Here is a 27,636-nt window from a genome sequence, read left to right as displayed (position 1 = left end):
TTGTGCTCAAGGGCAGTGCTGTCGATATTGTGAATTTGCAAAGTCAAAATCTCGGTTGATCTTTGGTCTTGGCTTTTTTATTTATTTCTGCTTTGGTCTCTGAAGGTTAGTTGCTAGCTGTGATGTGAGAAGAAGAAGAACACAGGGATAAGGTGAATAGTGTTTTAATCCTTTCAGTGTTGTTGCAGGAGTGACTTCTAACTTTATACCTGTTTCAGTTATTGACCCTCTTTTGGGGAGATATTGATTGTGTGCATTTTATTGATTGTGGAAATGCTCATCCACTTTGGGAAGTGCATTCCTGTGAACTACCACAGGTCAGTCCTCGCTGAAAGAGACAATTACTTGCCTTAAAATCAATTGGATGAGGCCAGCTTGTATCACACCATTTCTGATGGTGAGTGCTGTGGGTTTAACTGATGCCTTGTGTATTTAAACATTCACTTGCAATTTCATGTGGCAGGGGGTGGAGCACGGGTTTGTGTAGGAAAATGCTGGGTAACACAGCTGCTCTGGTGCAGCTTTTTAAATTCACTTTTTAAAGTGAATTCTGGTGCTTCCAGAATTTCACTTTCACAGGTTGGCTGTGAAGTAGCTGCTGTCCAGCCTTGGTGCCCAGCAGCTCGGTTTGGTGTAGGACTGTAGTGGTCCCTCTGCAGCAATAGGTGTGAGCCAGACTGTGCTGCTGTGGTTTAGGACAGCTCCTGCCATCTCCTGCTTTGGTGGAGTGCTTTTATTGAGCAGAAAGGGATTTCTTTTGAGGGTATACATCAAGTGGTCTGGGAGCGTTTTCATCCTACCAACTGGTTGGTAGTTTGGAGAGATCATTGCTCAAATTGTCCACTTGTTACAGTAACGTATCAGTAAATGTTGGTCCATTTGGAGTGACAAGTGAATTTTTTCCCACTTAAAAGGAAATGCCCTATTTGTGTGTTTTGCTCTCCCACCACCCCTGGCTGCTCTCCCAAGAGTGTCAGTGTATGGCAGCGATGGTAAAACAAACTGGGGGACACCACGGCATGAAGCGAGTTCTCAGCTCAGTGACCTGAATCTGCCATCCAGGCACAAATTCCAAACTAGGGAGATTGTCCCTGCATAAAGGTACTGCCGCTGCTCGTACTTCCCTCTGCAAACCCCAGCACGCTGACTGCCCCCATCCCGGCTGTTCTGAGCCGCTCCCGAGGGATCCCGGGTTTCTGCAGCCATCAGCAGCGCTGCTGGAGCCGCTTGGCTCGGGGACCTTCATTGTTTGGGGACAATGACTGGGCTCGGGCTCCTGCCAGCGCAGGGGCTGGCTCCTGCCCTGCAGCCCCCTCGGCTTTGCGAGCGATTGAAAACGTTAAAAACAGGCAGCAGCGATTCCAGCCCCGCCCGCGGGGATGAAGGCGTGCCTCGTTTGTGTGCCAGCCCGATGCGGGTTCGTCACATTACATCCCTGCCCCGCTCCTTGTCCCCGTGTCCGTGTGAACCCCAATAACGCTTTTTGGGATGTGTCCCAGCTGCTCCCTGCAGCAGTGACCCACCCTCACTGGAGCACTGAGGGGTTGGTTCTGGGCACCTGCAGTGATGGGTGCCCTGTTATTCCCTGTCGCCCTCTGCTTTACACACCTCATATTTTGTGGCCACCCTCTCCTTTAGCACAGCCTTGCTAAAGCCACCAAGAGTGGACGTTTCCCTCTCCCTTCCATGTGCTGTAAGTGTCGGATCTGCCTCAGGTGACACAGTCTTTTTTGTTGGCCTGGTGACGATGTCAAGTTCTCATCTTCTGTGCTTGTTTTCCCGGTACAAAAGGTCCCTCTGTGTAAGGAAAAAAGGATGTGTTTTTCCCCTGATGAAAGGCTTCTGTCCTAGAACTATCAGCGCCCTGGGAAGCGCAGGTCAGAGCTGTCCTGGCTGGCTCTGGCTCCTTCTGAGCACAGTGCAGCAGCCCTCTCCTCTCTCCCTGGCCCAGCACCATCCAGCACAGGCTTTTGCCAAGAACTCTTACAGCCTTGGATCACGGGCTCTTTAGCAACACCACTGCAGGCTTTGAGAGAGCCTGGAGCGATGCCACGAGGCAAAGAGCCCTCTGCTCCTCCTTCCTTCGTGTGAGGGGAGATATTCATGCAGCAGTTCTCACAGGAGCAGCGGATCCAGTGCGCTTGCAGCCAAATTCTGCAGGGTTTGTCCCGGGGATTCGTGAGCTTTGCAGAGCCGGAGCAATGCCTCGTGTTTCCACAGCACACAGCACAGAGGGGATTGAGAGCAGCGTGAAATCCATAGTTGTGAGTCCTCCAACAGCTTTGGGTGTGAAACCCCAGCTCTGTCAAATCATGAGGGTGATCCACGGGGACTTCACAGGGCAAAAACTCCAGCAGAAATTCATTCAAGGTGTTGATTTTGTCTTAGTTACCCCAGGAACTCAGATGTTTGAAATAGAACCACGAGCATGACTTAGGTGGGGCCTGGGTGAAAGGAGGCAGCACCCAAATCATAGAATCACAGAATATCCTGAGTTGGAAGGGACCCACAAGGATCATCAAAGTCCAGCTCCTGGCCCTGCACAGGACCGAAGCTGCTGAGGCCAGCAAATGTCTCTGAATGGGGGCACGAATTGTTTCCTCTCGGCTCTTGGGCACTCTCAGACTTTCTCTTGCAGTGTTTCCTTGGGAAGCCATTCCAGGAGCTCAGGTATTTTTCCGTTTGGTGTGGCTGCAGGAGTGTCCCTGTGGCCGATGGCTCTGCACAGTCGGAGGTGCTGCAGACCTGGGGCAGCGGGTCCTGCCCTGACCAGTGACACCACAGAGGGAGCAGAGGGGTTGTTGGGGGATTTTTCTTTGGCAAGTCACTTGTTTCTATTTACAAGCTCTACCAGTGTTTTAATTAGGGTAATTATCCTTGACCAGCTAAGTGTAATGGCCTGCTGCCTCTCTAATGGCTTTTCCTTTGTGATTTCCCTGCTTGGCGCTGGGATGGCACCATGAGAGCTGGGAGGGGAGGAGAGGAGAAACTGCAGGAGTCATTATTGCATCCTGCTCAGGACTGCCACAACTTTCAGATCATTAAGAAAGCTAATTTATTGCCTTAACCCCTGCAATTTATTTTTTATTTTTACATTCTTTCCATTCTTTCTTAATTCCTTTTTTTTTTTTTTTTTGTTTCTTTGTTTCTTTCACAGAAGAAGTGTTCACAGAGCTACAGTTTTCACTTGGGAATATCACTGGCTGTCTGGGCATAGTTGCCCAGTTGAGAAGTTTCCACTCACTACAAAATAATAAGCAAAACTTTGCTAAGTGACTAGTGGGAAGCAGGAGCAGTTTTCTGTCTGAAAATGTTTTCAGGTTGGGATGGGGTACACGTGAAGTGGGGAAACCAGAAAACAAAGTCAGCAAAATCAGTAGCCAGTGTTAAAATACATGAGCCAGTAACTTAGGGGTTAAGATTGGTTTTGCAGGGTTTTGTTCAGATTTTCATAATTCTGTTTAGCAGTCAAATTGATAAAATTCAGAATACATATTTTCTGGGGTTTATGATTTGCTTACAGTACACGTTCTCAGATTTTACTGGTGTAAAGGCTTATCTTCTTGTTTGGCTGATCAACACCCAAGCAGATCTGGCTGGGGGAAGCCTGGCTCGCAGAAGTGCTGATACATCATTCCAAATTGCAAAGGTTTTTTATGCCTTTTGTTGGAGGAGCTCTTAACACGGTGCTGTGCCACTGCTGCTCCTCCCTGTCCCTGGAATACGAGTCAGAGATTTGGCTTTTGGTTTATTAATCAAGGAGGGATGGCAGTGCTTGCAGTGTCCTTAGGGGCTGGTAAGCAGCATCTCAGGCTGCTCTGGGGAAGCAGCTTCCAGTGCTGCTTTCTCCCCTCTGAAAGAAAAGTAGCCTGAGATTTTTTTCCTGCTCATGGGAAGTTTTCACAGCTGAGACAGCCACAATACATAGAATATCACCATATAGTTTCAGATAGCTCCAACCTATACAGAGTAACATCATACCACACAAGAAGGCTGCAAGTTTCTGCCCTTGTTCTTTAGCCCAGCCTTTTAGACTCCTCATGTTCCTGCATTGCACCTGTGTGCCTCTGTTCCCTTCGGTGGTTGCTCAGCACACCTGGGCACTCTCATTGCTGTCAATGCTGCTCACCTGCTTTTCACAGCTGCACCCAGTGGGGATGAGGCTGGGCCAGCCCCAGTGCCAATCACCACAAACGGTGTGCTTAGAACACAGCCCCTGTGCCAATCACCACACACAGTGTGCTTAGAACACAGCCCCAGTGCCAATCACCACACACTGTGTGCTTAGAACACAGCCCCAGTGCCAATCACCACAAACGGTGTGCTTAGAACACAGCCCCAGTGCCAATCACCACACACTGTGTGCTTAGAACACAGCCCCAGTGCCAATCACCACACACTGTGTGCTTAGAACACAGCCCCAGTGCCAATCACCACACACTGTGTGCTTAGAACACAGCCCCAGTGCCAATCACCACAAACGGTGTGCTTAGAACACAGCCCCAGTGCCAATCACCACACACGGTGTGCTTAGAACACAGCCCCAGTGCCAATCACCACAAACGGTGTGCTTAGAACACAGCCCCAGTGCCAATCACCACACACTGTGTGCTTAGAACACAGCCCCAGTGCCAATCACCACACACGGTGTGCCTACAGAAAGTGTCCCGAGGAGGAGCAGGTGCAGGTGCAGGTGCAGGAGCAGATGCAGGTGCAGGTGCAGGAGCAGGTGCAGATGCAGGAGCAGGTGCAGGTGCAGGTGCAGGAGCAGATGCAGGAGCAGGTGCAGGTGCAGGAGCAGGTGCAGATGCAGGAGCAGGTGCAGGAGCAGGTGCAGGTGCAGGTGCAGGAGCAGATGCAGGAGCAGGAGCAGATGCAGGTGCAGGAGCAGGTGCAGGTGCAGGAGCAGGTGCAGGTGCAGGAGCAGGAGCAGGTGCAGGAGCAGGTGCAGGTGCAGGAGCAGATGCAGGAGCAGATGCAGGAGCAGGAGCAGGAGCAGATGCAGGTGCAGGTGCAGGAGCAGGTGCAGGTATGTGCTGTGGCGTGGCTGGACGCCGGCAGGGTCCTGCACTGCTCTCAGAAGCTCCCTGCAGCATCAGCCTGTGGGGATTTGTCTCCTCACTGCATTAAAGTAATTAGTGGATGCAAGAACTAGTGTAGATGTAGTGTATAATGTGGAGGGAATATCCTGGAAGCCTAATGCTCTGCTTCAGGTCTGCCATCCTTCTTCAGACAGCTTGGGCTCTGTGCTGCTGGAGGGAATGTACCCCCTTTGGAAACCTGGGGTGCAAAAGCACAGACCACCATCTCTGATTGTAACCACACAGAGAACTGTGAGCAGTAGTCTTCAATTTATCTCACATTTATCTCACATTTTCATTTCTAAACCCCATCAAAGCCCTAATGGTGTTCCTAGAAACAGCCTTTTAAAATTCTCACTGGTTTCTATTATACCTCCAAAAATGCTCTTTCTCTCAGACATGTGGTGCTAGCCACGGAGAAAAATTTGGAACAGCTGAAAATATCTGTGTATTATAAATTTTTTACAGTAACTGCATCTGTAATCTGTGCTATGGACACTTCCAGAAATTGTGTTGCCGCACTGCAGAGTTTCAGAAAGCTCTGCTGAGATTAAATGTTTAAAAAGAAATATTTTTAATCATTGGTGAAAGGTGTGGATTCTTTTGGTTAGGTGAGAATATTAGTGATGATAAATTAGCAGTGTGGAAAGGTTTTAAGGTTTGTATTGTCTGAACTTCAGATTTGAGAGATGACAAATCTGGGTTCTGCCGCATTCATAGACTGGCAAATCAAATTTATCTAAAGAGCGTGAACTCTATTTTTTGAAATTTTCCTGCACTGAATACCTTCAAAATAAAGAAAAATGCTCTTCATATCCCTTCATTAGCATGTAGTGTGACATGACAGATTTATGAAAGACATCTCAGTGCTGGAGTGCCCTGGTGTTTTATCCCATTTGGTAAATAGCATGGTGATGTGCTGGGCACTCAGGTTTCATTCTGGGTCCTATTCATCATCCTGCTATGTGACTCCAGACTATTGCACTCCTTTGTCTCAGTTTACCTGGGTATGAAATGTTGGTACTATCTCCTCCCACTCTCATGAAATGTAATTAAGTTAATGCTTGAAAGTACAGTTTAAGTACAAGCTGCAGCTGCTATTTTTTAAGGTTTTAATGCATGTAAAGAAAATAATCCTTCTTGGTCCACTTCAGTTTGGGGTTTATTTTTGGTTTCTGCCTTTCTTAGTTCTTTTTTTATCTCCCTTTATAGCTGCTACAAGAAAGTCAGGAGAATGTGACATTCAGTGAGTGACACCAGAGCCGGTGGAGGAGGGAGGGCTCCGAGTGTAAGCAGTGATGCTGGAGATCATTAACACTGCTATTTATAACTGTAAAAACTGGATTTCAAGGGGAAACATCTAGGCTTAGCGTGGCTAATTATACAGCTGTTAACTAATCTAACAGTGATCCTAATTCCAGCAGCCCTTGGCACTGACACTTTATGGCTCTGTGTGGGGAGCTGATGTGGCTCTGAGCCCGTCAGGTGTCTGCTGCCTGCCCGGCCTCCCTGCCAGCACAGCGGGGTGGCAGGGGACAGCTCACACCCCCACTGCCACCGAGGCCATCCCAAACACTCCTCTTCAGGCAGGGTAAGGCACCTGGGCTGGAGGCTTTAAGGAAATCTCCAATTACTACTAAAGTCAAAATGACAGAGCAGGAGTTGCTGGAGGATTTGACAGCTGCAAAATTGCTGAATCCTCAAGAGTGACTCTAGACACACATACAGTGTTTGCATTATTAATTTAATGTCTTTGCACTTTGTAGAAGTGTTTTCTGTAGAAGTATTGCCTCAAGGATCTATCTGCATAGATTTAATGCTAAGATCAAGGTCTTTATTTCCATTTAAAGGCATAAATTAGAAAGCAATCTCACTGAAAAGTCTGATCAGTCACAGGATCAAATGGATTCATCAGAAGTGTGTGATACACTCTCCTGTCACTTTCCTTTCTCCTGTGTTGAATCCCTTCCTATTTTTGAAGTTTGAAGTCACTCAAGTGTGACCTATTTTCCTGTTCATGTTGTCTGTTTGCATTTTCCCCTGTTTGCAGGTGGGAGATGCTTGAAGGGAAGGTGAAGGGCTGTCCCTCAGGCAAGCCTGCCTCCCACTGGCTCCTGGCTTCATGAGGGGCTCCTGAGTAGGCAGACAGGGGCTTAAAGGCCCCGAGAGCACTGAATTATTGTCAGGGAGGTGCTGGTGCACACACTGGCCTTATTGTAACATTTCTAGCTTCAAGGCAAATGCAAAGCAGCAGAGCCTGCAGCAGGCAGGTTCCCATTCAGGACTGGCAGCAGGGCACTTTGCTTTCTGCCTTTGCTGGTGTTCCTGTTGTTAGTTTTCATGTGTGAGTGGGTACCTTTACTTTCTCTTTTCTCCAGTATTTGATCCTCACTGAGGGCAACAGGAGGTGGCTCAATGGGAGGCAAAACCAGGTTGGGCCAGGGCATGGCATGTGTGTGGAAAGCTTTTCATATTTGCTTGCTGGACTGCAGGAGTAGAGCAAACTACCTGGCCAAGAGTCTTCTGAAAATGTCTTGTATTTGGGATGTACAGATATTTTTTTATTATTAGCTTTTACTTCATTAAAGAAAAAAAGTGTAGCATATTTATCTCCCATCTCTCACTGTTTTGCTGTTGTGTTACTTGGTTTCCATGCGTTCTGTGGGGATCCATTGCCTCTAGTCCTGCCAAGTGCTCTGGACCGCTGCCTGACAGAAGTGCCCATTTTCTCCCTTCTTTCCCTCACCCTCCATCTCAGCCTCCTGAGCTGGCACAGATCAAAGGAGAGTTCTGTTTTATTTTTAAATTGGGGTTTATTGAGTAAAAGGGACAGTGTAATGTCATTATTGATGGCATCCTTTAAAGCTGCAGAGCAGCAGCTGTTGTCCCCCTCTCTGTTTACAGAGGCCCTGGCTGCTGAACAGAAAAGCTGTAAGCTCCATCCTGGCTTCTTCACTTGGAGAAAACAGAAACAATCCTTAGGAAGCTCAAGGGATTTAAGTATCCAATGTATGTTGGTGTTTTGGGAATAAATACAGACTGTCTTGCTAGAAGTGTGATAAATTGCTCTGAGTTTGGCTCTGCTCACTGTATTATGGATTGGAGCTGTTGTGTTCACCTGCAGTGTGCCTGCAGGGGATACGAGTGACAGTCTGCCTGTATCCAAATGGTGAATGGTGCTTCTCTTTTCCTGGTTCCTGCTGTGCATGGCTAGAGGAGGTGACCAGCAGATGTGGAAAGAAGAGGAGAAAGTATTTCATGCTCATTTTATGTGAGATCATATCAAGAAAAGAATGTTTTTATTTTCTTGTATTGCCAAAGTATTTGTGATACCCTCTTTGCTGGAGGGTTTTTTTTTTTTTTGCAAGCCATTACACAGTGTGTGCAGCTGCTCAGGTTTATAGGTACCTTGCTTTCTCCCTTGTGTTCTGCTCACAGGAGCTGGAAACAGAGATTTGACTCTTTTTTACCTTGCAGCATTTCCTCTGTCCCCTGGTGTACTTGTCCACCCATAGTCTCATGTTTCCAGAGGAACTCAGTGAGGTGTAATCTGCTTTGGGAACTCTGGGTCCTGGCTGCTTTCACATGTCCCTCATCAGCAGGTGTCATTGCAGCCCCGTGGCTGTGCTTCCATCCCCTGAGTGTCTGAGCCCAAACCCACAGGCATTTCAAGGCAGCCATCCAAATCTCCTAGGGAATATGTTATGCTTTTCCCAGAGGAAAAGCACTCAGCAGACAGTGTGAATGGCACAGATTCTGCACAAGGCAGAGCTGTACAAGCTGTGCAAGTCCCCATGCCCTGCTCTGGTCTGTGGGGAGCCACAGCTCGAGCTGCTGGAGGGGACGTATGTGTTCACTTACTTCGCTAATGCAAACAGGAGTCAGAGGGATCACCCCCCTGTTCTTCCTGTGGGGCATGCTGAGCTAATGGAGCTGATTCATCTGGCCTCCTCCTGCTTTTCAGCCCTGAATCATCCTTAGGAGCCCCAGCTGCTTGTGCAATCCTGTGCCCGCATCACTCCCCACGAGTGATGGCCATGGGTGTGAAGAGCAGGAACGGGGCTCTGAGCAGCGCAGGGTCCTGAAGGTGCTGCTTCCCTTTCTGCTCAAAATGGAAGCCAAAGTCATGATTCAGCAGCCATTGGTAGACACCATTTACATAGTGAAAACTGGGAGAGGAGATCCATTTCTTTGAGCACCTGTATGTGTGTTCTGTTTTTGCATTCTCCAGCTGTGTCCTGGGGTGTCTGAGGGAGTCACCTGGGCCAGGCTGATGGGAATCTCCAGCTGCCCAAAGTCAGGCTTTGCTGTCTGGGCATTTCAGAGCACAGCAACCACTAATGCTCAAAGCAGACAATTAAATAAAAGTGGAGTAAAACAAAGTCTTAGAGCTGGGGAAACTTAGGCATGACTATAACAAAGGAGTTTCTGGTTCCTGGTCTGTTTTCTACTAGAGTAGCTTTGTTCAAACTAGTTCAAACTAGGGTTTCTAAGCCAACAGAGAGGCTCCACAAAAGAACTAATTAAAAAAAAAACAGTGTAAACACCCTCACCCCTGTGCAGTTGGACGCATTCCTGAAGAAATGTTGCTATGTGCATTTGCTTGCTAGTGGTGCCAAATGAAAATATACCAATTTATAACACTAAGGTTGTTATTATATAAATAAATCAATATGATTCTGTTTAAAATACAATAGGTGCTCCAGTGGCACTCCTTCCTTCCCAGCTGGAGGGAGAATGTGGAATATAGCATGGACTCAGATTTTATTTTTACCTCTCCAAAACAGCTTGGTCCTCCAGTGGAAAAAGGGTGGAGAAGAATCAACCTAGATCATCTTTCTTATCTGGCTAAAATCCATCAGTGCATAAGTATATAAAAATGAGAGAGAAAAGGAGGAAATTATATCAGAAAAGTGTTTAATTTTCTTTAATTTAGCTTGAAAGTTCATCTTCAGTAATGTACCTCGCTGCTTTTTTTATTCAATTCGAGCTCTGCAGTCCTGGTGTAAGTGTGGGTAAGGTGTAAGAGGACTTGTTACTTCTTTCTTAATGGGAGCTGTAATTCAGTAATTTTCATATTGGACTTCACAGCTCACTGATAGAATTTGTTTGTTCAATACAATATGTGCTGTGGATCAAGTGTGTGGATGTACCCAAAATATGTTGTGCTTCACAAAGAGCCTGATTGTCAGAGCTCCTTTCGGAATGAGTGTGAAGCTGTGTGTCACACAGCCGAGTGCACACATAATGCTGGTCCTCTTCTCTTGCCTTTCTCCTTGGAAAATGTGACCAGCGAGTGGCAATACTGTTGAATGCTGCTTTTATTAGCAGCAGCTTATGTGGGGATGTTGTCCCATTCCTTTGGGCCATCTCTCCCATGTGCTTTGCAACAGTGCTGAAGCCATGAATAACAACATTCAGGGGAGAAACAAGAGTCATTTGTCAGGAGCTCTTTGCCTTCCTGCTTTTTAGGGCTGGGTGGCTGAAGAAGACTCAGATGCCCATGGCAATATTGAAACACATCAGTCCTTTTTCTGAATTCCATTTTTCTGGATCTAAAAATGTGTTCTGTTATGTTAAAAAATAATAGCGAAGCTTGCTGCTGCATTGCCTGTCCTGGGCCAGACCTGGGGACTGCTGAGGGCTTTTTAATATCCATCAGAAAGTGGTGCACAAAACCTACAACGGAGGGTTGGTATTTGCTCTGCTACAAGGAAAAAGAAGTTTTAGTTCCTTGGCACAGAGCTTGTACAGTCTCAGGAAAGTGGAAGCCTCTGTAGAAGCTTTGAAGGCTTCAACACTTGCAGGAATAGCACGTGTGAGAAACAAAGCTCCAAAGATACTTTAAAAGGTGTAGTTATTATAAGTCCTGGCTTATCCAAAACTTGACTCTGGTACCTCCCAATGCCATTCACAAGACAAGCTAGATGTTGTTGAATTTCAGGAATGGGGAGAATGTAGGAAATTCTGCAGATGGGCAGGAGCTCTGGCAGCATGACTGAGGATGGGAAAACATCCTGTTTCCATGCCTTACTTTTGCTGAGATCTGTTTAACCCTAACACTGAGCACTTGGGGTCATGCCCCAGATGATGACAGTGTAGGTCATTATTTGTGTCCTGTGTAAATGGTGGTGAGGAGGAGGAGGGTGCTGGCTGGGAGACCCAAACCAGGAGGGAGGATGAAGGATGCCATCTGGCCCAGCCTGTCTGTGAGGATGTGCTGGCAGGGGAGGGTGACCTGCATGTTGAACACCCAGGTAAATTAATTTCTCTCTGCAGGGGCTTGCAAAGTAGTTTTCCAAGTAATGTGGCCTAGATACCCCTTTAGTCAGGAGAGATCTCAGTCTGTTTGTCAGTGCTGTTTAAATTTCAGTGAAGAGTTAACCACAGGCTGCAGCAGGGCAGGAGGTGTGGGGTCTGCTCAGCCATCACAGCAGGCTGTGCATCAGCAGGGGGAAATCCTGACACAGCCCTGTTACCTGGCAACAGGGAGTGTGGGACTGGCACCAGCAGAGGATTGCTCGAACCTACAAACGCTCCGTGTCCTAGCATAGCGCTGGCTTCTAATGCAGAGCTCAACTGCACCGTGACAGCTGCCAGGGAAAACACGCTCAGGAGCTCCCCAGGGAGCCACGGGCATCCCTGGTGACAGCCCTGTGTGCCGCTGGGGACATCTGCAGGGGACCCCCGGGGTGGAATGGAGCCCTGTGAGCTGTCATCGAGAGCCAGAGCAGGAATTCAGGGCACTGTGGGGGCACAGGCAGCGCCTCAGCGGCTCCAGCCCCAACAGCTGAGGTTTGTGCTTCCCCGCCTGACTCCACGGCAAATGGCACAAGGCCCCTCCTGGCTGGCGTCAGGGGTGGTTGGTGTTGGCTTTCTCAGTTGTGCATCTCTGGAGTGATTGTTTAATTCTCTTTCCATCCTGCAACAAGGACCTCCTGGCAGCCTGGTGCCCTGCACCTCCTTGACGTATTCTGTACTGGCATAGAGACAAATCCTGATCTAATAATTCATATATAATTCAGTTCCCTGGGGTTTAGGGATTAGCCAGGTTATACTAGAACTATTTTTCCCCCCACAGACTCATTTGCATATTAACTTTCCTGTGCATTGCTGATTTGGTTCTGGTGAAGTTCATCTTGTTGCTAGGAGGGATAAGCTTTGAGACACTGAAGAATTATTCAGAATGCCTCCAGATGCAAGAAGTTAATACTGCTCTGGTTTGTATTTGGATAGCTGTCATGTAGTGTAAAAAATTCTGGAAATTCTGGAAGCTTTTCCTTCTAGAAAACTCTAGGTAGAGTTTTTAAAGCCTGGATGGTAGCTCTGCCTGAATGACAAAGTTCTTCATCGCAATGGGAATCACAGAGCTCCTGTGAGACCTGCACCTGGAAGGTGCTTATGGCAGATCTTTTCCTGGAGCAGAAATCCCTTGGAAAACTCATTAACTTATAAATAAGTGGGAATAGGAGTAATTGAGTCAGCGTGCAGAGGAGATATCTTTCCTTTCCAGGCAACATGGGACTTCATCTAGAAGCTTTCTTCTGTCTTCAATTAATACAAAAAGGCTTGGTTGCTTATAAGTGCTGCTTGCATTTGGTGCTCAGCAAAGTTTGCCTTTTAAAGGGATGCTTTTGGTCAGCTGTCACCTAATTCTTTTATGTCATGTTTCTGTAAGAAGGACATGCTATTTTTAGAAACTTAGCATAGATCTCAGTATGCTGGGGGATGAGATGTTGCTTGATGAGGAGGATGTACCAGCAAATTCACTTCTCAGCATGAACAGAGCATTTGTGTGTGCTGTGTCCTGGGCACACCAGGAGCAAAAGCACAGCCTTAACTGGAATTTATCCACCTGGTGCCTCTCCAACCCTCCAGCCCCTTTTAACATGGGGTTTAGCACAAAGACAACTGTTGGCATTCTGTAGAAATTGCAAGATCCTGGTGCTCAATGCAAGAGTCCTCTGGGGATGTGTGTTTGCTTGCTTGTTTTTTAATAGTGAAATTTTAACAGTTTTTGATTCTCTTTGTTAATGGATTTTAAACTTTTTCTGTGCTCTCAGACCATGTGTTAAACTTTTCTGCCAGGAGATCTGAAATGTGCTTTCTGCTGTTGTTGAAATGGGAACAGACTCAATGCGTGCTCACTGGAGCCTTCTGTGAAGAACACCACGAAATATTTTCAGGTTTCAGAAAAGAGCAGCATTTGTCATCTTGGGAGCTGTCTGCCTGTAGCCTATTCATGCATGAACTACTTAATGTAGAGATCCCCCATTTCATTGCCCACGCTGTGCTGCAGCGTGCCAGCTCAGATGTGTCATCTGATTCACTGGTAGCATTCCTCTATAGTGTGTTCTTATAGATAAGGCAGTAGAGGACATCACAGGTACATAAATGTGCTTGGGCTGTGAACAGATAACTTCCAAAGGCACTCACTTCTGCTAAGAACAAAGAGGCTGCTCAGCAAATGTGTTTCATGATTTGGTGTATCCCATTCCTTTCCTCCTCCCTCCCCTGCAGTTGTATAAGTACTTTTGATGGCAGCTGCTGGATTAGACCCAGAAGCTTAAAAGATTAAAGAAACCACTAAAAGCAGCAAGGAGGAAGTGAAGGATCCGTTTGTCTGAAGGTCTGTGTTTTCGTACTGGTGGTTGAGAAGAAAATTGCAAACAGGCTCTGCTCTGCCGCAGGGGTCTCGCAGCATCTGGGCCATGAGGGGCTGGTGGTGGGGCTCAGTGGGACCTGCAGGGCTTAGCCTGGCCCTGGGCTCCCCGTGTCACCTCCTGGAGCTCTGGGGGGACAGTGTCAGTCCTAGGGGGACCCTGTGCCCTCCTCGCTGCTGTGGCTCACAAGCTCATGGAGTGTAGACACAGTGCAGTGCAGACGCAGAAAGCTTTGCTGTCCAGAGCCTCTTATGCAGTGAGATGAAACTCAGGAATTAAAACAATGAATGGCTCAATGAGCTACAGATTCTGCATTTTCATGCTGTAGTAAACTGCTGCCTGCTGCTGCTTACACTCTCTGTTCAGCTTTGCAGGGAATGTTATTTTTAATGAATGTGTTTCTTGTCCAGGTGGTTCCAGTCAGTGACAGAGTAGAGGGGGACACAACATCTCTCACCAAATTCAGGCTGAAGTCTGATTCTTTGTCCCCATTTCCCTTTTACCCTATCCATCCTCCTTAGCCCCAAACCCGGAAGAAGCTTTTTCAATAAGTTGGTTTTTTTTTTTTTTAATATGGTCTTTTGCTATGTAAAACATCTACTGTTTTCTGGCTGATCCCTAAACACTATTGCTGGGGTGCATAATCAAATGGGGAGAGGGGGGCTTCAAAAATGTGAGCCAGTCTTGCCTTTGTCATTCTAAACAAGCAGTGTTTGCAGCACAGGATGACCTGGAGTGGATGAAAGACAAGACCCTGGGCACCCAAACCCCGTTGCTGGGGCAGGGAGTGCTGCTGAGCACGTTAGCATTATTAACATTAATCTAATCTTTCCGTTTGTCAAACAGATTTTTGAGTACATGGAGACAGCTTACCCAGTTCTTAAGACAGTGCTCCCAGATCAGCTTGTAGTTTGTTCTGTAATACCGTGTGGATTTGCTGGGATTTTCAAGTAAATACATTATGTATATGGCTTACAGATTGCTTAGGCTGTCTGCATCAATAATTAAAATGAGGGAGGGGACTATTCTGCAGTTTTCTTCTCCTCATTCCTTTTACAAGTCTGTTTTAATCTTTCCTCTCTTAGGATGGGAAGGATAAATGTGTAGCAGGAGAGAGTGTTGAAGACAAGAGCTGAAGGTTTTTCCAGCAGAGACAGAGCTCATGGCACATGGCTGCAGTGCCAGCTCGCAGCATCACTCTGACCTTTGCCATTCTATTTGCAGACACTTGGATTCAGACTTGTCAAGCACTGCCAACCTGTTCCCTTTCCCTTTTAAAAAAAGCACACCTCTCCTGCTGAGGCAGGACACAAAGCACTGCTTTTGAGCCCTGTGGCAAACGTGGTGCTGTGCTGCTCAGCTGGCCAGAGGAGAGGGAAAAGGTTTGGTGGGATTTGGAATTGCTGTGATGAGTCTGGCATTGCCTAGATAGGATAGGAGTGAGCTTCTGGGCTTGACCGTGCATTTTATAATAGTACTTTTTTAGATCAGGAGCTTCAATGCAAGTTAATACTTAAATTTCAAGTGTATCACCGGAATAACCAGACTGCTTTATACCTCCATCCTCACCTATCTTGGAAAAGCCTGTGTGAGGTGCAGCACACAGCACTTTGGTGCCACTGTGCCACTGCTGCAGCTTTTGCTGTGGAGATTTTCACACCAGACCTGGAAATATAGGCATTAGAGCAATTTCCAAGTGCACACACCATGTGCTGCCACAGAGTAAGACCAGTTTCCCCAAGAGGGGAAAAGCCACTTGGTGTGCTGTGCTGGTGTAAAGGGGGTTTGGTACTGCTCGTGTACCGTCCGCAGAGCTCAGGGGGAAGGTGTTACAGGGGCAGAGCAAGCTAAGCTTGTCCAACATTGTTATTTTGTTTTCACATCTGGCTGAATAACAAGGTTGCAGTTCGGTGTCAATATTCTATGTAACCTTTGCTTTTTGAGATGGCTCATTAGGATGATTTCTTGTCTGGGAACTTTGGAATTGGCCTGACATCACCAAGCCATGGGCTGTGAAAGAAGTGTTAAACAGTACCAACGATCCAATCTCATTACTGGCCGGGACCACACTCTGCCCAGCAGCCTGGCACAGAGCAGTGCCAGCTCAGTTATGTGCAGCCCAGGATGCACATCTCAGGTACCACTGTGTTACCTGTCTGTGCCACTCTCTTCCCACTGTCATTTGGCTTGTTTTAAGGCTCTTTGTGGCGTACTCTACTCTCCTGGTGAAAGTTCAGTTCTGATTGTGGGGCTGCCTGTGCAGATCTGATGGCATCAACAACTTCTCTTGTCCACATTACAATTTGTGGCCTTGGAAGCCTAGTACCTTTGCTGGGATCATTCTGGCTGTGTTGCTCTCCCTTTCCATGCAAAGGGGCAGTTTAGTGCATTTCTTATGTACAAAGACAGCAGTTGGTGCTCTGTGGGAAGCCCTGGGGCTCTAAGAAAGCCTGAAGCCTTGATTAACTTCTCCAAATACTCCTGAGCTGACTTTGGGCCCTGTAAAAGCAAGGCAAAGCTGCCATGCACAAACATAACTGCTTATTTGCAAGATTTTTGCAGTCGGAGTGTTAGAAGCGCTGAGAATTTGGGTACTACGGGTCCTCAATGTACAAAGCTGTTCATTTTGCTGGGGTGCTTTTGTGGGATTTTTTAACAACTCCTATTTGAGTTATATTTCTTAGCTTTTCTCAGCTGCTTAAAAAAGTTGGCAAGCCTTTAGGCAGGTAGTACCAGACACATTACACAAGGTGTAATGCCTTATTTGCTACTTTAAACTCTCTAAGGGGCAGAGCAGTTGCTCTGAAGGAAGTAGGGACTGTGGTACACCAGGCAGTCCTGCTTGTGGAATATAAACCCTGAGTGCTGATGTAACACAGATGTTAATCAGAATTTACAGTAGTTGAACTGAGCCTGGAATTTAGCCGAAGGGACTGAAACTGAGCATTAATCAAATGCCACAATTACTGAGCCACACTTTCTGCATTAGGGTAAACTAATGTAGAAGATGCATTTCACCTCTAACATCTCAGTGTAAAATAAGAGCACATGTTAGCAGCAGTCATTAGCCTTTACCTTTGGCTGAGTAAGGGAAAATAGATGTTTGTCTGCTCTCAGAATGAAGATTTAGAAAAAAAAAAAAAAAAAAAAAAAAAAAGGAGAAAAGAAGTGCTGGCTCTTTTTAATAAACTAGAGTAATTACAGATCTTTTTAAGTGGAGGCATATGATACATATGTTTGTGACAATTTTCCAGAGGGATGGTTCGGCTAGTGCTAAATAACCAGGCTCATTTTCCCATAATGCAAATGTTATTCACAAACTATTACCATAATTGATGCACCAAGCCACTGTAGAGTAAATAATGCCTTGTGTGTGGGAAGGAAACTAGAAGTCAATGAATATTAAAGAACAAAATCTCATTTTTAAAGGGAAACTTCACAAGAATTGGAATTATTTTGAAAATGAAAGCCCAGTGCGGGTGCCAATGGCCTGGCTGTGTTTTGGCTGGGTGTCCATGCACATGTGTGAACACGTGTGCCCTGGCTGTGGGCTCCAGGCTTTCTCTGTCAGGGTGTTTTTTCTGCTTGGTGAGTACAGAGCATCCTCAGAGCTGATCCAAGCCTGCTGTATGGATCTTTGGAGCTTCCCAGAGACACGGGTGATGCACCTGCCCACTTCAGTGGGGACCTTTCAGGCTGTTTGGTGTTGGGGAGCTGGGATGTGTAGCCCCATGCCTGGGGAGATACTGGTTGTTTCTTTGCTCTTCCTTCTTGTAATGTGCTGAATTTCCTGTTTTGTGTGACACAAGAGGAATTTTGAATCATGCCAGAGGTGGCCTTGGGTTTATAGGTCATTATGCTGAGTGAGCTGCCCAGGGTGGCTGGGGTTGGGATCTGAGACCTGCTTGGGTGCTGGGACCCCAGAGCTCTGTGTAACTCCTTCCTTGGTCCTTGGTCACTGTCCTTGTGCCCAGCCTCGTGCCTTGGTGGGTGTTAAAGAGGTTACAGCACTCACTGCTGAGGTGTAAATTGCCCTGTGTCAGTGGCTGGTCAGGAGCTATTGGCCCTGCAGCCTAATCTGTGCTGCTGGAGATTTTTGTGTCTAACATTTTGCTGAACAGGACTTTATTTAGCTGCGGGTATTAGTGCCCTGCCATCTAATCCCTTTTTATGTTCAAAGGGAACTTGTGTTAGTGCTCCAGTGTTAATACATACATTGCATGCAAAGGTTCTGTTTTTACAGGGATTTCTCTGCCCCCCCTTCCCCACTGGATGTATTGCTCCCTCGTCCCTGTTCCATGTGTAAATGAGGGAGATCCATTCTCAAGCTCTGTAGTGTATTGCAGAGCTGTGTTCAGTCGGAGGAAATGATGGGGTGGAACAGAAAGCACTGCTTTCTGCATTTGAGAATCCTGTCATTTCAAACACTTAAGTACTGGTGTCATCTCAGAAGTGACTTCTTTTTCTCAAGGTAATAAACCTCTGTCCAAACAGTGCTGGAGCTCTAGAAACCAGAAAGCCAGGGAACAAAATGCAGAACCATTGTGTAGGATTACAGAAGCATAATTTGATCTCTTAATATCATAAGCGATTTTGTCCAGCTGGCTATTATTGTTGTTTTTTAAGTTACAGATTATGGCACCGCACCTTCTTTTTCAGAGAGGTCAAAAAGACATTTAAAGCCACCTTTTCCTCCCAGTGCTGCAGACAGTCACACGTGACTTCCTGGCACGGCTCCATATATATCATATACCATCAGCAGCTCTCCTCGCTGCACCCTGAGCTAACTCCATGTGGCAGAAGCAGCAGATTGTGAGCCATCCTGAGCCCAGCTCCTGTGTGCCAGGCTCATGGGCTGTCCTGCTTCTGTCTCAGTCTGTCTCTTGCACGTTGTAAACCACTAGGAAATGCCTGTTTCTTGTCCTCTGTAGGCTGCCTTGAGGTGTCTTTGAATCCTTCAGGGGTCTGTGGTTGTGCCTCTTAGGTGTAATTTCACCTGGAAAGCTGAGCATGTGCCCCAGCTGGGTTACCCCTGGCTGTAACTCATTACAGACTGGCACTTTGCGTGGGAGATAAAGTACTCCAGACTGGTTTTCTCACCTTAATCTGTACTCTTTCTCTTTGAGTCAGGTCTGACTTATTAGGCTTTATCCTATTCCAAGGGAAAGGCAGCTGTGAGACCTTACAGCACTGACAGACCTGACAGGGCTTAGAGCTGCCAGGGAAAATGTCACTTGCATTTCTTAGTCACTGGGAAGCAAAAAACTAGAAATCTTTCTGTAAAGGGTGACTCTGGTGGTGGTGTTGGTCTCCGGGGCTGAAATGGTGCCAGTGCCAGGAACAGCAGACATGGGATGCAGCCCATCCTGTGCCTGTGGGGGTGAAGGCACAAGAAGCCTGCCAGCCCACACTGGGCTCAGAGCAGTGACCCGGAGAGTTTCTCTGCAGACGTGCACAGAAGCCCGAATTGACAGCAGCATGTTCATGATGGGATTACTCGGCAGCGCTCAAGATGAAAGAGCAGATGGTGTTGATGGGCGAGCGGGGTCCTGAGGTACAAGATGGGATTGTTACCATGTTAATAACCAGACAGCAAATCCCACAGTGCTTTCTATTAGCCTGGAAGATGAGAGTCCCCTGGGGACCTCCCTGTGACCCACAAAGGTCTGGCAGCACCGGCCTCGGGAGGCTGCGGGCGCCTCATTTGTTCTGCTGGTTCTGCGATGTAGCACTGATGTGTTTGAGACTGGGCAGGCTGACCCTTGCCTCACTGCCCGTGCCCTGGGAAGCCTTCGAGGATGTAAAGTGTTGGAATACAAAGCTGGGGTGGTTCCGGGTTAAAGCAGAAAGGCTGCTGTGCAATCTGGGTACTTGGAAGTGAGCTGGGTGTTTGCTGGTTTAGAGCTGGGGGAGTGCTGGGCATGCTCAGAAGCAGGCAGGAGCTTCAGCATTTGTACTTCATTTATAGAATCCAAGTTACTCTACAGTTCTCTGAATTTGGGAAAACTTTCTCTCTTAGTAGGCTTGCAGAATCCCACAAGCTTTGCTCTCAGCTTCATTTAATCTCCCACGGGTCCCTGCTTTGGCTGCTACATTAGGAGCCATTCTGAACTGTGAAAAACGTTTCAAAATCCTTTTTATTTATACTTATTCCAAATTGCCTTCCCCCCCCCCTCCCCCACCGTTTTATTCCCCCCTCCCCACAGGCTAATTATAAAAATTGCTGTAAACATTTTCTGGAGATGGGATCTTCCTATGTATCTAAACTTTATGTTTGTTGTTTATGTGCTATTTCTTTCAGCATCCCCACACTTCACTCTGCTGCTTGGGAAGTGTGAAAGCTATTATGATAATAGGGAGGGAGATGATTTTCTGCTCTTGTAGTGCCAAGAACACAGGAATGGCTGTAATTCATCTTGGATGTAGTCCCTGCTGCAAGTGCACCATCTTGCTTTAGCTTTAGTCCCCCTGCACACACAGAGATTGCTTTTGCTTGGCATAAGGGTTCTTTAGCTTCCTCCAGAACTGCCTCTGCTGTGCAAGTGGGTTCTTCAAGGCATTTCTGCTGCCTTAGGAAATAGTGAAAATAAGTAAAATAATGCCTAGTTTGCTCCTTTCCCTCTTCCCTTGTGGCACCAAGGTGTTAGTCGGACTTACCAACAAACCCAAAGGCAGAGAGAAGAGCAGGAGGTACCTACTGCTGTTAGGAGACTTTAAAACCAGCTCAGTACTCACTGTTACACTGCTCATTGCATTAGTGTGTGATCAGCTTTGTCATGGGGAATAATTGAAATGAACGTGAATCGATATCTAAATATACATTAGGGTGTATTAAAAGGCTTAGAACCAATGGTCTGTTAAAAAGGAGGTTATTTCAATTCTTTTCTGCACTGTCTCACAGTTGAAATGGTTTATTGGAGTATGGCAAAACCTGCTGAATAATCAAAGTATGATTATTCTGCAAGATTTGTAAATATTCTACCAAAGCATGGTTCCCCTTTTGGGGTCCCATGAAAAGGAACAGTATGTTATTTCATGTTATTGATGGGTGACTGAAGGAGAAGGTGTGGGCTAGCAGGGTTTTGGAGGTGAGTGCGGCACTGCCAGGGGTGGATCCCCATCCGCTGTGGTGTTTGTCTGGCATCACATCCCTAGGAAGTGAATTGGCAAACAGGAGTGAAGCTGTTGTATCACACACCATAAAGACTATAGCTCTGTAAAACAGGCGAGCCAAACACAGTTCAGAGAAAGTGCTGATGCTGCAGGTTTGAAATAAATGGTGTGTTTTGTCCTACTGCAAAGATGAATGAAGTGTTGAAAACTTAAGCTGGTGTGTACTTTGTGTGTGTGTGTGCAAAGCCACGCAGCTGTCAGTGCTGTAAGGAATCACCGGGCTCTGCTGCTGCTGCCAGGGGCTGTTTGTGGATCTGATGTGGGGGCTTTCAACAGTGCGCCACAAAATGAGCGATCTGTGGCTGATGGGCTCGTCCCTGCGCGGCGGGGGGATGTGATGGCTGCAAATTCGGCCTCTCCGTTCCCTGCGCTGCACTTGTCCTTTGATTTCAAAAGGACAGCTCTCGAGGGATGTCGCTGTGCATTTTCCTGAAATAAAATAATAGCTCTGTGTTTTGTGACCCTGGAACTTTAGGGCCTGCCAGATGCTAATGAACCAGTGGAAAACATCCAGGCCTGGTAATTGCTGTGAGCCGCAGCTGTTTGAGCTTGGTACACGGTGCCGGCTCTCGCCTCCGCGCCGGCTGCGCCCTCTGCTCCTGCCCCAAGGGCCGGGGATCGGGCAGGGAATGGGACTGTGCTCCTGCCCTAAAGCCCGGGGGATCGGGCAGGGAATGGGACTGTGCTCCTGCCCTAAAGCCCCGGGGATCGGGCAGGGAATGGGGCTGTGCTCCTGCCCTAAAGCCCGGGGATCGGGCAGGGAATGGGACTGTGCTCCTGCCCTAAAGCCCCGGGGATCGGGCAGGGAATGGGACTGTGCTCCTGCCCTAAAGCCCGGGGATCGGGCAGGGAATGGGACTGTGCTCCTGCCCCAGGGGCCGGGGATCGGGCAGGGAATGGGACTGTGCTCCTGCCCTAAAGCCCCGGGATCGGGCAGGGAATGGGACTGTGCTCCTGCCCCAGGGGCCGGGGATCGGGCAGGGAATGGGACTGTGCTCCTGCCCTAAAGCCCCGGGATCGGGCAGGGAATGGGGCTGTGCTCCTGCCCTAAAGTCCCGGGATCGGGCAGGGAATGGGACTGTGCTCCTGCCCTAAAGCCCCGGGATCGGGCAGGGAATGGGACTGTGCTCCTGCCCTAAAGCCCCGGGATCGGGCAGGGAATGGGGCTGTGCTCCTGCCCTAAAGCCCCGGGATCGGGCAGGGAATGGGGCTGTGCTCCTGCCCTAAAGTCCCGGGATCGGGCAGGGAATGGGGCTGTGCTCCTGCCCCAGGGGCCGGGGATCGGGCAGGGAATGGGGCTGTGCTCCTGCCCCAGGGGCCGGGGATCGGGCAGGGAATGGGACTGTGCTCCTGCCCTAAAGCCCGGGGGATCGGGCAGGGAATGGGACTGTGCTCCTGCCCCAGGGGCCGGGGATCGGGCAGGGAATGGGACTGTGCTCCTGCCCTAAAGCCCCGGGATCGGGCAGGGAATGGGACTGTGCTCCTGCCCCAATGGCCAGGCAGTGCGGGCAGGGAACGGGACTGTGCTCCTGCCCCAGGGGCCGGGGATCGGACAGGGAATGGGACTGTGCTCCTGCCCTAAAGCCCCGGGGATCGGGCAGGGAATGGGACTGTGCTTCTGCCCTAAAGCCCCGGGATCGGACAGGGAATGGGACTGTGCTCCTGCCCTAAAGCCCCGGGATCGGACAGTGAATGGGACTGTGCTCCTGCCCTAAAGCCCCGGGGATCGGGCAGGGAATGGGACTGTGCTCCTGCCCCAGGGGCCGGGGATCGGGCAGGGAATGGGACTGTGCTCCTGCCCCAAGGGCCGGGGATCGGGCAGGGAATGGGACTGTGCTCCTGCCCTAAAGCCCCGGGATCGGGCAGGGAATGGGACTGTGCTCCTGCCCTAAAGCCCCGGGATCGGGCAGGGAATGGGACTGTGCTCCTGCCCTAAAGTCCCGGGATCGGGCAGGGAATGGGACTGTGCTCCTGCCCCAGGGGCCGGGGATCGGGCAGGGAATGGGACTGTGCTCCTGCCCCAAGGGCCGGGGATCGGGCAGGGAATGGGACTGTGCTCCTGCCCCAGGGGCCGGGGATCGGGCAGGGAATGGGACTGTGCTCCTGCCCTAAAGCCCCGGGATCGGGCAGTGCGGGCAGGGAACTCCCCGGAGCCGGGCTCTGCTCCTGCCCTAAAGCCCCGGGACCGGGCAGTGCGGACACGAGCTCCACGAGCCCGAGCAGGCCGGTGTGGGTCCGTGGGTCCGTGCTGAGCCCGGCTCGGACACCGCGGCTGTGCTGTCTGCAGCGCTCCTGGCACGGCTGCGGGGAATGCGCTGCCGCAGGGACTGGAGGAACAGCAGCAGCTGGGGAGGAAGCGAGGCTCTGTCACTGACCTGATCTCAATCAAATCCACAGCCAGATCTGTCCCGTTTATTCATCTGCTGCTTCAAAAACCAGCTTTTGAGGCGCAGAAAATAGAAGGTGCTGATAAGAGCCAGTGTTTTAATTTTCTCTTTATGTTGCTCCCTATAGGAGACCTTCTCATCCATTTTTAACATCTCCAGTTCCAAAAAATAGCTGGGGTATTTTACCACCCTTTTAGCATAGGTAATTCTCCCACAGGAATGCAGAATTCAAGGGAGAGTGGGAATTTTTTTTCTGTGGCATCAGTGGAAAGTAATTTCTGACAGCTATGGCCATGGATGGCCATGATTTGAACCAGCCCAGCTGATTGCAGTGAGGGAACTTGGAAAGTCTTCACCCCAATTCCCTGTCTGAGCAGGGAAGAGCAGGGACCCAACACGGAGTGTGGGTGAGGAGGGAAGGGGTCTCAGGGCAGAGCAGGACTGAGCAGCCTCAGCTCAGCTAAATGCAGTGACCATTATTGGCCAGTATTGGTATTTGGATCCCCTGTGTAAGTCCTAGTTTATGAAAAGTTCTAAAAACATTTGTTGGCAGGTGAATGAGTAGCCAGGTTGTCAAAACCACCACTTTGAGATAATGCACTGACACTGATATCAGCACTGACAGTGTTTTTTAGGTGAGTAATACTGACAAACTAGGTTTCAGGGTCTGTTTCAGCTGCTTTATATCTCTTGTGTGCACATACAGTAGGAGATGTTAAGTCAGTGGTAAATGTATTTATTCCATCTCACTCTTCCCATGAAAAAGATACCTAGACCTAGAAAAGGTACAGGGAGTGATGAAAAGGATCTGTGGAGACATGCACAGCCTACCTATGAGAAGAAGTTTAATAGTCTGGGAGGTGTGATATAAGGCAGACAAGAAAAACCTATAAAGTCATGATCTGAAGATGATGAGAAGCAAATTATCCTCTTTTGTTGGGATATGATACTGTGAGACTCCCGCTTAAATAACCAGACAGCTGTTTAAAGCAGCAAAATGAGGTGACTTTTTTACTTCTGTAATGAAATTCTGAACCTCACTCATTGTATGGAATCATGAAGAGGTTCAGGTCCCCACATGACAAGTTCTTGTCCATCTGTGTTAATACATGTTACATTACATTACATTTTTATGACATTACTGAGGGCACATCTTTGGACTCAAGATTCCTGACATTGTCTCCTTGTGCATGGTGAAGTGTTTGGGCACAGGATGCTGGGCCAGACAGCGCTGGCTGCATACAGCGGAAACACAGGAGGCTGATTATATCCATCCTTTCGTTTGTAACTTGATATTCACTGCTCCGTGGATGCACAGAGCTGCGAGGTTTGCAGCCACATCAATGTGTCTCCTTAAAGCAGAGCCGGGGAACTGGGCAGTGTTTCTGAACAGGCAGAAGAACAAACATTCTGACCAGTGACTTTCTCAGGATTTTCTGTGCATTAGTTTAATTTCAAAGTGGTGGTTGTTCTGTTGGGTTTGGTTTGGGAGTTTTTAGTGGTGTTTTTTTTTTTTTTTTTCCTTATAGATGTTTTTTTAAAACATGAGGCTGACAGCATCACAGCTTACCAAGGCTGTTTGTAGGGGGATGAGAAAGGGGGATCCAGGAGCGAGTCTGGCTCCTGAGGACTCGCTCTGGTTCCACGGCAGCGTTGCTGCAGCTGCAGAATCGGAAAGGAGATATTTGCTTTATGCCTAAGAGGCTTTATTGTTTCTAAACTATATATAGTCCTGTAATCTTGCTTTCGATGGGGGGAGGGCATGGCGGGACAGCCTCCAAAGCATCCCCGCCCTGCCTGGTGGGCGAGCGAGGGGTTAACGCGGGGCTCTCGCGGTGGACAAGCTCATTGTCAGAATAATGTTTAGCCAGGTGTTAATCTGTGTCTGGAGGGAAGTGCTGGAATTCATTATTCATCCCGCTGGGGGAGGTCACGGTCCTGGGCGGCTGCCAGCGCCGGAGCCAGCCTCCTGGCTTTACTGACATGTGCCATTTGTGATGAGGGCGGTGAAGTCCCCGTGAGGAGCGGAGCTGCCGGGCTGGCAGCAGCGCCGAGCGCTCGGCAGCGCGGCGAGCGAGCGGGGACACGGGCAGGGACTCGGGCAGGAAGGACGGACACGGGCAGGAAGGACGGACACGGGCAGCAAGGACGGACACGCCGAGCCCCCGCGGCACAGCGCCTTCCCCGCCGTCCCCAGCGCTCTCCTGCCCCTCAGCCGAGCGCTGCGCTCCGCCCGGAGCAGCGCCGCGGGCACGCTGCCCGTCTGCGGGACAGCCTTGGGTCCTTGCGTGGCCGCGACCGAGGGCAGGGCGTGACACAATGATCAAGTCGAGTTGGTTCTACGTCAAGTTCAAGCATGCCGACAAGGTAAGTCCAGCCTCTGCTGCAGCCCTTCCCCGGGCACTGGTGGGGCTCAGCCGCTCCCCTTCCCTGGAAGTGTCACCGGGTTTGGTTTTCCTGTGACCCCACAGATAGGGCTGTGCCCCTGGAAGTGTCACCGGGATTCGGTTTTCCTGTGACTCCAGACATAGGGCTGTGCCCCTGGAAGTGTCACCGGGTTTGGTTTTCCTGTGACCCCACAGATAGGGCTGTGCCCCTGGAAGTGTCACCGGGATTCGGTTTTCCTGTGACTCCAGACATAGGGCTGTGCCCCTGGAAGTGTCACCGGGTTTGGTTTTCCTGTGACCCCACAGATAGGGCTGTGCCCCTGGAAGTGTCACCGGGTTCGGTTTTCCTGTGACCCCACAGATAGGGCTGTGCCCCTGGAAGTGTCACCGGGTTTGGTTTTCCTGTGACTCCAGACATAGGGCTGTGCTCAGAGCAGTGCAGGGTGCGGGCTGCAGATGTGGCAGCAACTTCAGCACGGTGCAGGTGGAGGAGGAAAGCTCAGATCTGATTCCTCCAGTGCCATGTTGGGGGAAAAAAGTAGAGATAGTAGAGATGTGTTTGTTTTCCTCATGTGGAGCTTGAAAGGGAGGAATATTTCTTGTTCTGTGGAGCCTATTATGAGTTGTGACCTGCTTCTGCAGGGAGGTCAGTTGTTTCTTCTCCTCTAGTAGCTAAGTATTTAATTGTCCATGATTATTACTGGAAGAAAGAAGTTTTATTGATCAAAAAGTAGCAAGATGTATTGAAGACTCTTTAGTGTGGGGTTTACTGTGGAGTTTGCTGTGTTTCCCATTGCACAGAACAGTGCTTTCTGTGGGATTTTCCTCTTGCACTCAGCTTCCAGTTTATCTCGACTGTGCCTTGGTACCCAGATGCCTGGGGGAAGCAGAGAAGCAGGGATGGGGAGGGAGCATGGACCAAGATTGTGCAGGAAGCTGCTTAGTAGTGGTGCATTTTCACTGGAGATCTCCTGGAGGGTTTCCTGCCCCAGGGTAGAGGCTGATCTGGTTTCCAAGAGTGCTGAGATGCAGGCAGAATGTGGATGTAGCTTTGCTGTTTCCTTAATCCAGGAAATTAGAGAGAAGAGCAAGACAACTTTTTATGAAAATACTAATCAGCCTTGCTGCTTCCCTAAACATCCTTGAACAGTTAGCAACTCACCCTTCTTAGAACAGGGGGAAAACCCATGCATGTGCTGTTAGTCTGAAATTTTCTGTCCTGGCAAATAGTCCCACAATGATTTATTTCTTGTCTTTGTGCCTCAAGTTATACTGCACTAGTGAAAGCATATATATTTCATTTAACAAAAAGCATATATATGTAATTTAACAAGACTGTCCTATCATGTATCCCCTGCTGCAAATAGCATATTTAACAGTCTCAGGTGTAACTGTTCCATTTTGTTTGTTTGGGGCAGTCTTAAAAATGCTGCAGAATCCACTGTATTAGGCAGTTGTTATTATCTTCTTGATGTTTCTCTGCAATAATTCTGTGTTCTTTAAAGTTATATCCGACCTATAAACATCTGTAATTAAACAAATCACCTCGGCATGTTTAGCATATGGAAATTCCTGGAAAAAATCTAAGGAATCACCAGTTATTTACCAGTGGGTGAGGTTGGCTATTTAAAATGCATGGGGATTTCTTTTTACTCTACATTTTGTGATTCAGTTCCTTTCTATTTTTTTGACACCCCTTGCAGTTGATCCAGAAAGCCCCGGAGTCCCTGAGCAGAGCAGATAATGTTCCTGCTCTGCTGTCACCGGCTGATTCTGTGGAGTGTTACATAACCTGTCATACCAGTTTTGTCAGAATCAGATATTTTTGAGATCTACAACTTGGGAAATTTGAACATGGATGAAATCCAGGAAACCCATTTAATCTGTCTACTTACAGTTACTTGTTCCTTACAAGACTTTCTTCTGATCCACCAGGGAAGGTGCC

The 27,636-nt window shown here is 48.6% G+C and overlaps 1 protein-coding gene across 9 annotated transcripts in view; it reads left to right on the top strand.

The window, feature by feature from the left end:
- AUTS2 (activator of transcription and developmental regulator AUTS2) overlaps positions 1–27,636 on the top strand; it is a 785,653-nt gene that overhangs the window by 232,692 nt on the left and 525,325 nt on the right. The window contains exon 1 of one of the 9 annotated variants that reach the window (XM_068210127.1): positions 25,581–25,671. The exons of the other annotated variants lie outside the window; for them this stretch is intronic. Within the exon in view, the coding sequence (XP_068066228.1) occupies positions 25,624–25,671 (48 nt within the window). The 5' untranslated portion in view covers positions 25,581–25,623. Of the gene's footprint in view, positions 1–25,580; positions 25,672–27,636 lie in introns of those variants that run through there. 9 annotated transcript variants of the gene reach the window in all.

The sequence above is a fragment of the Anomalospiza imberbis genome, chromosome 20 (genome assembly GCF_031753505.1).
Source record: "Anomalospiza imberbis isolate Cuckoo-Finch-1a 21T00152 chromosome 20, ASM3175350v1, whole genome shotgun sequence".
NCBI lineage: Eukaryota > Metazoa > Chordata > Aves > Passeriformes > Viduidae > Anomalospiza > Anomalospiza imberbis.
This window is presented reverse-complemented; position numbering and strand designations above follow the sequence as displayed.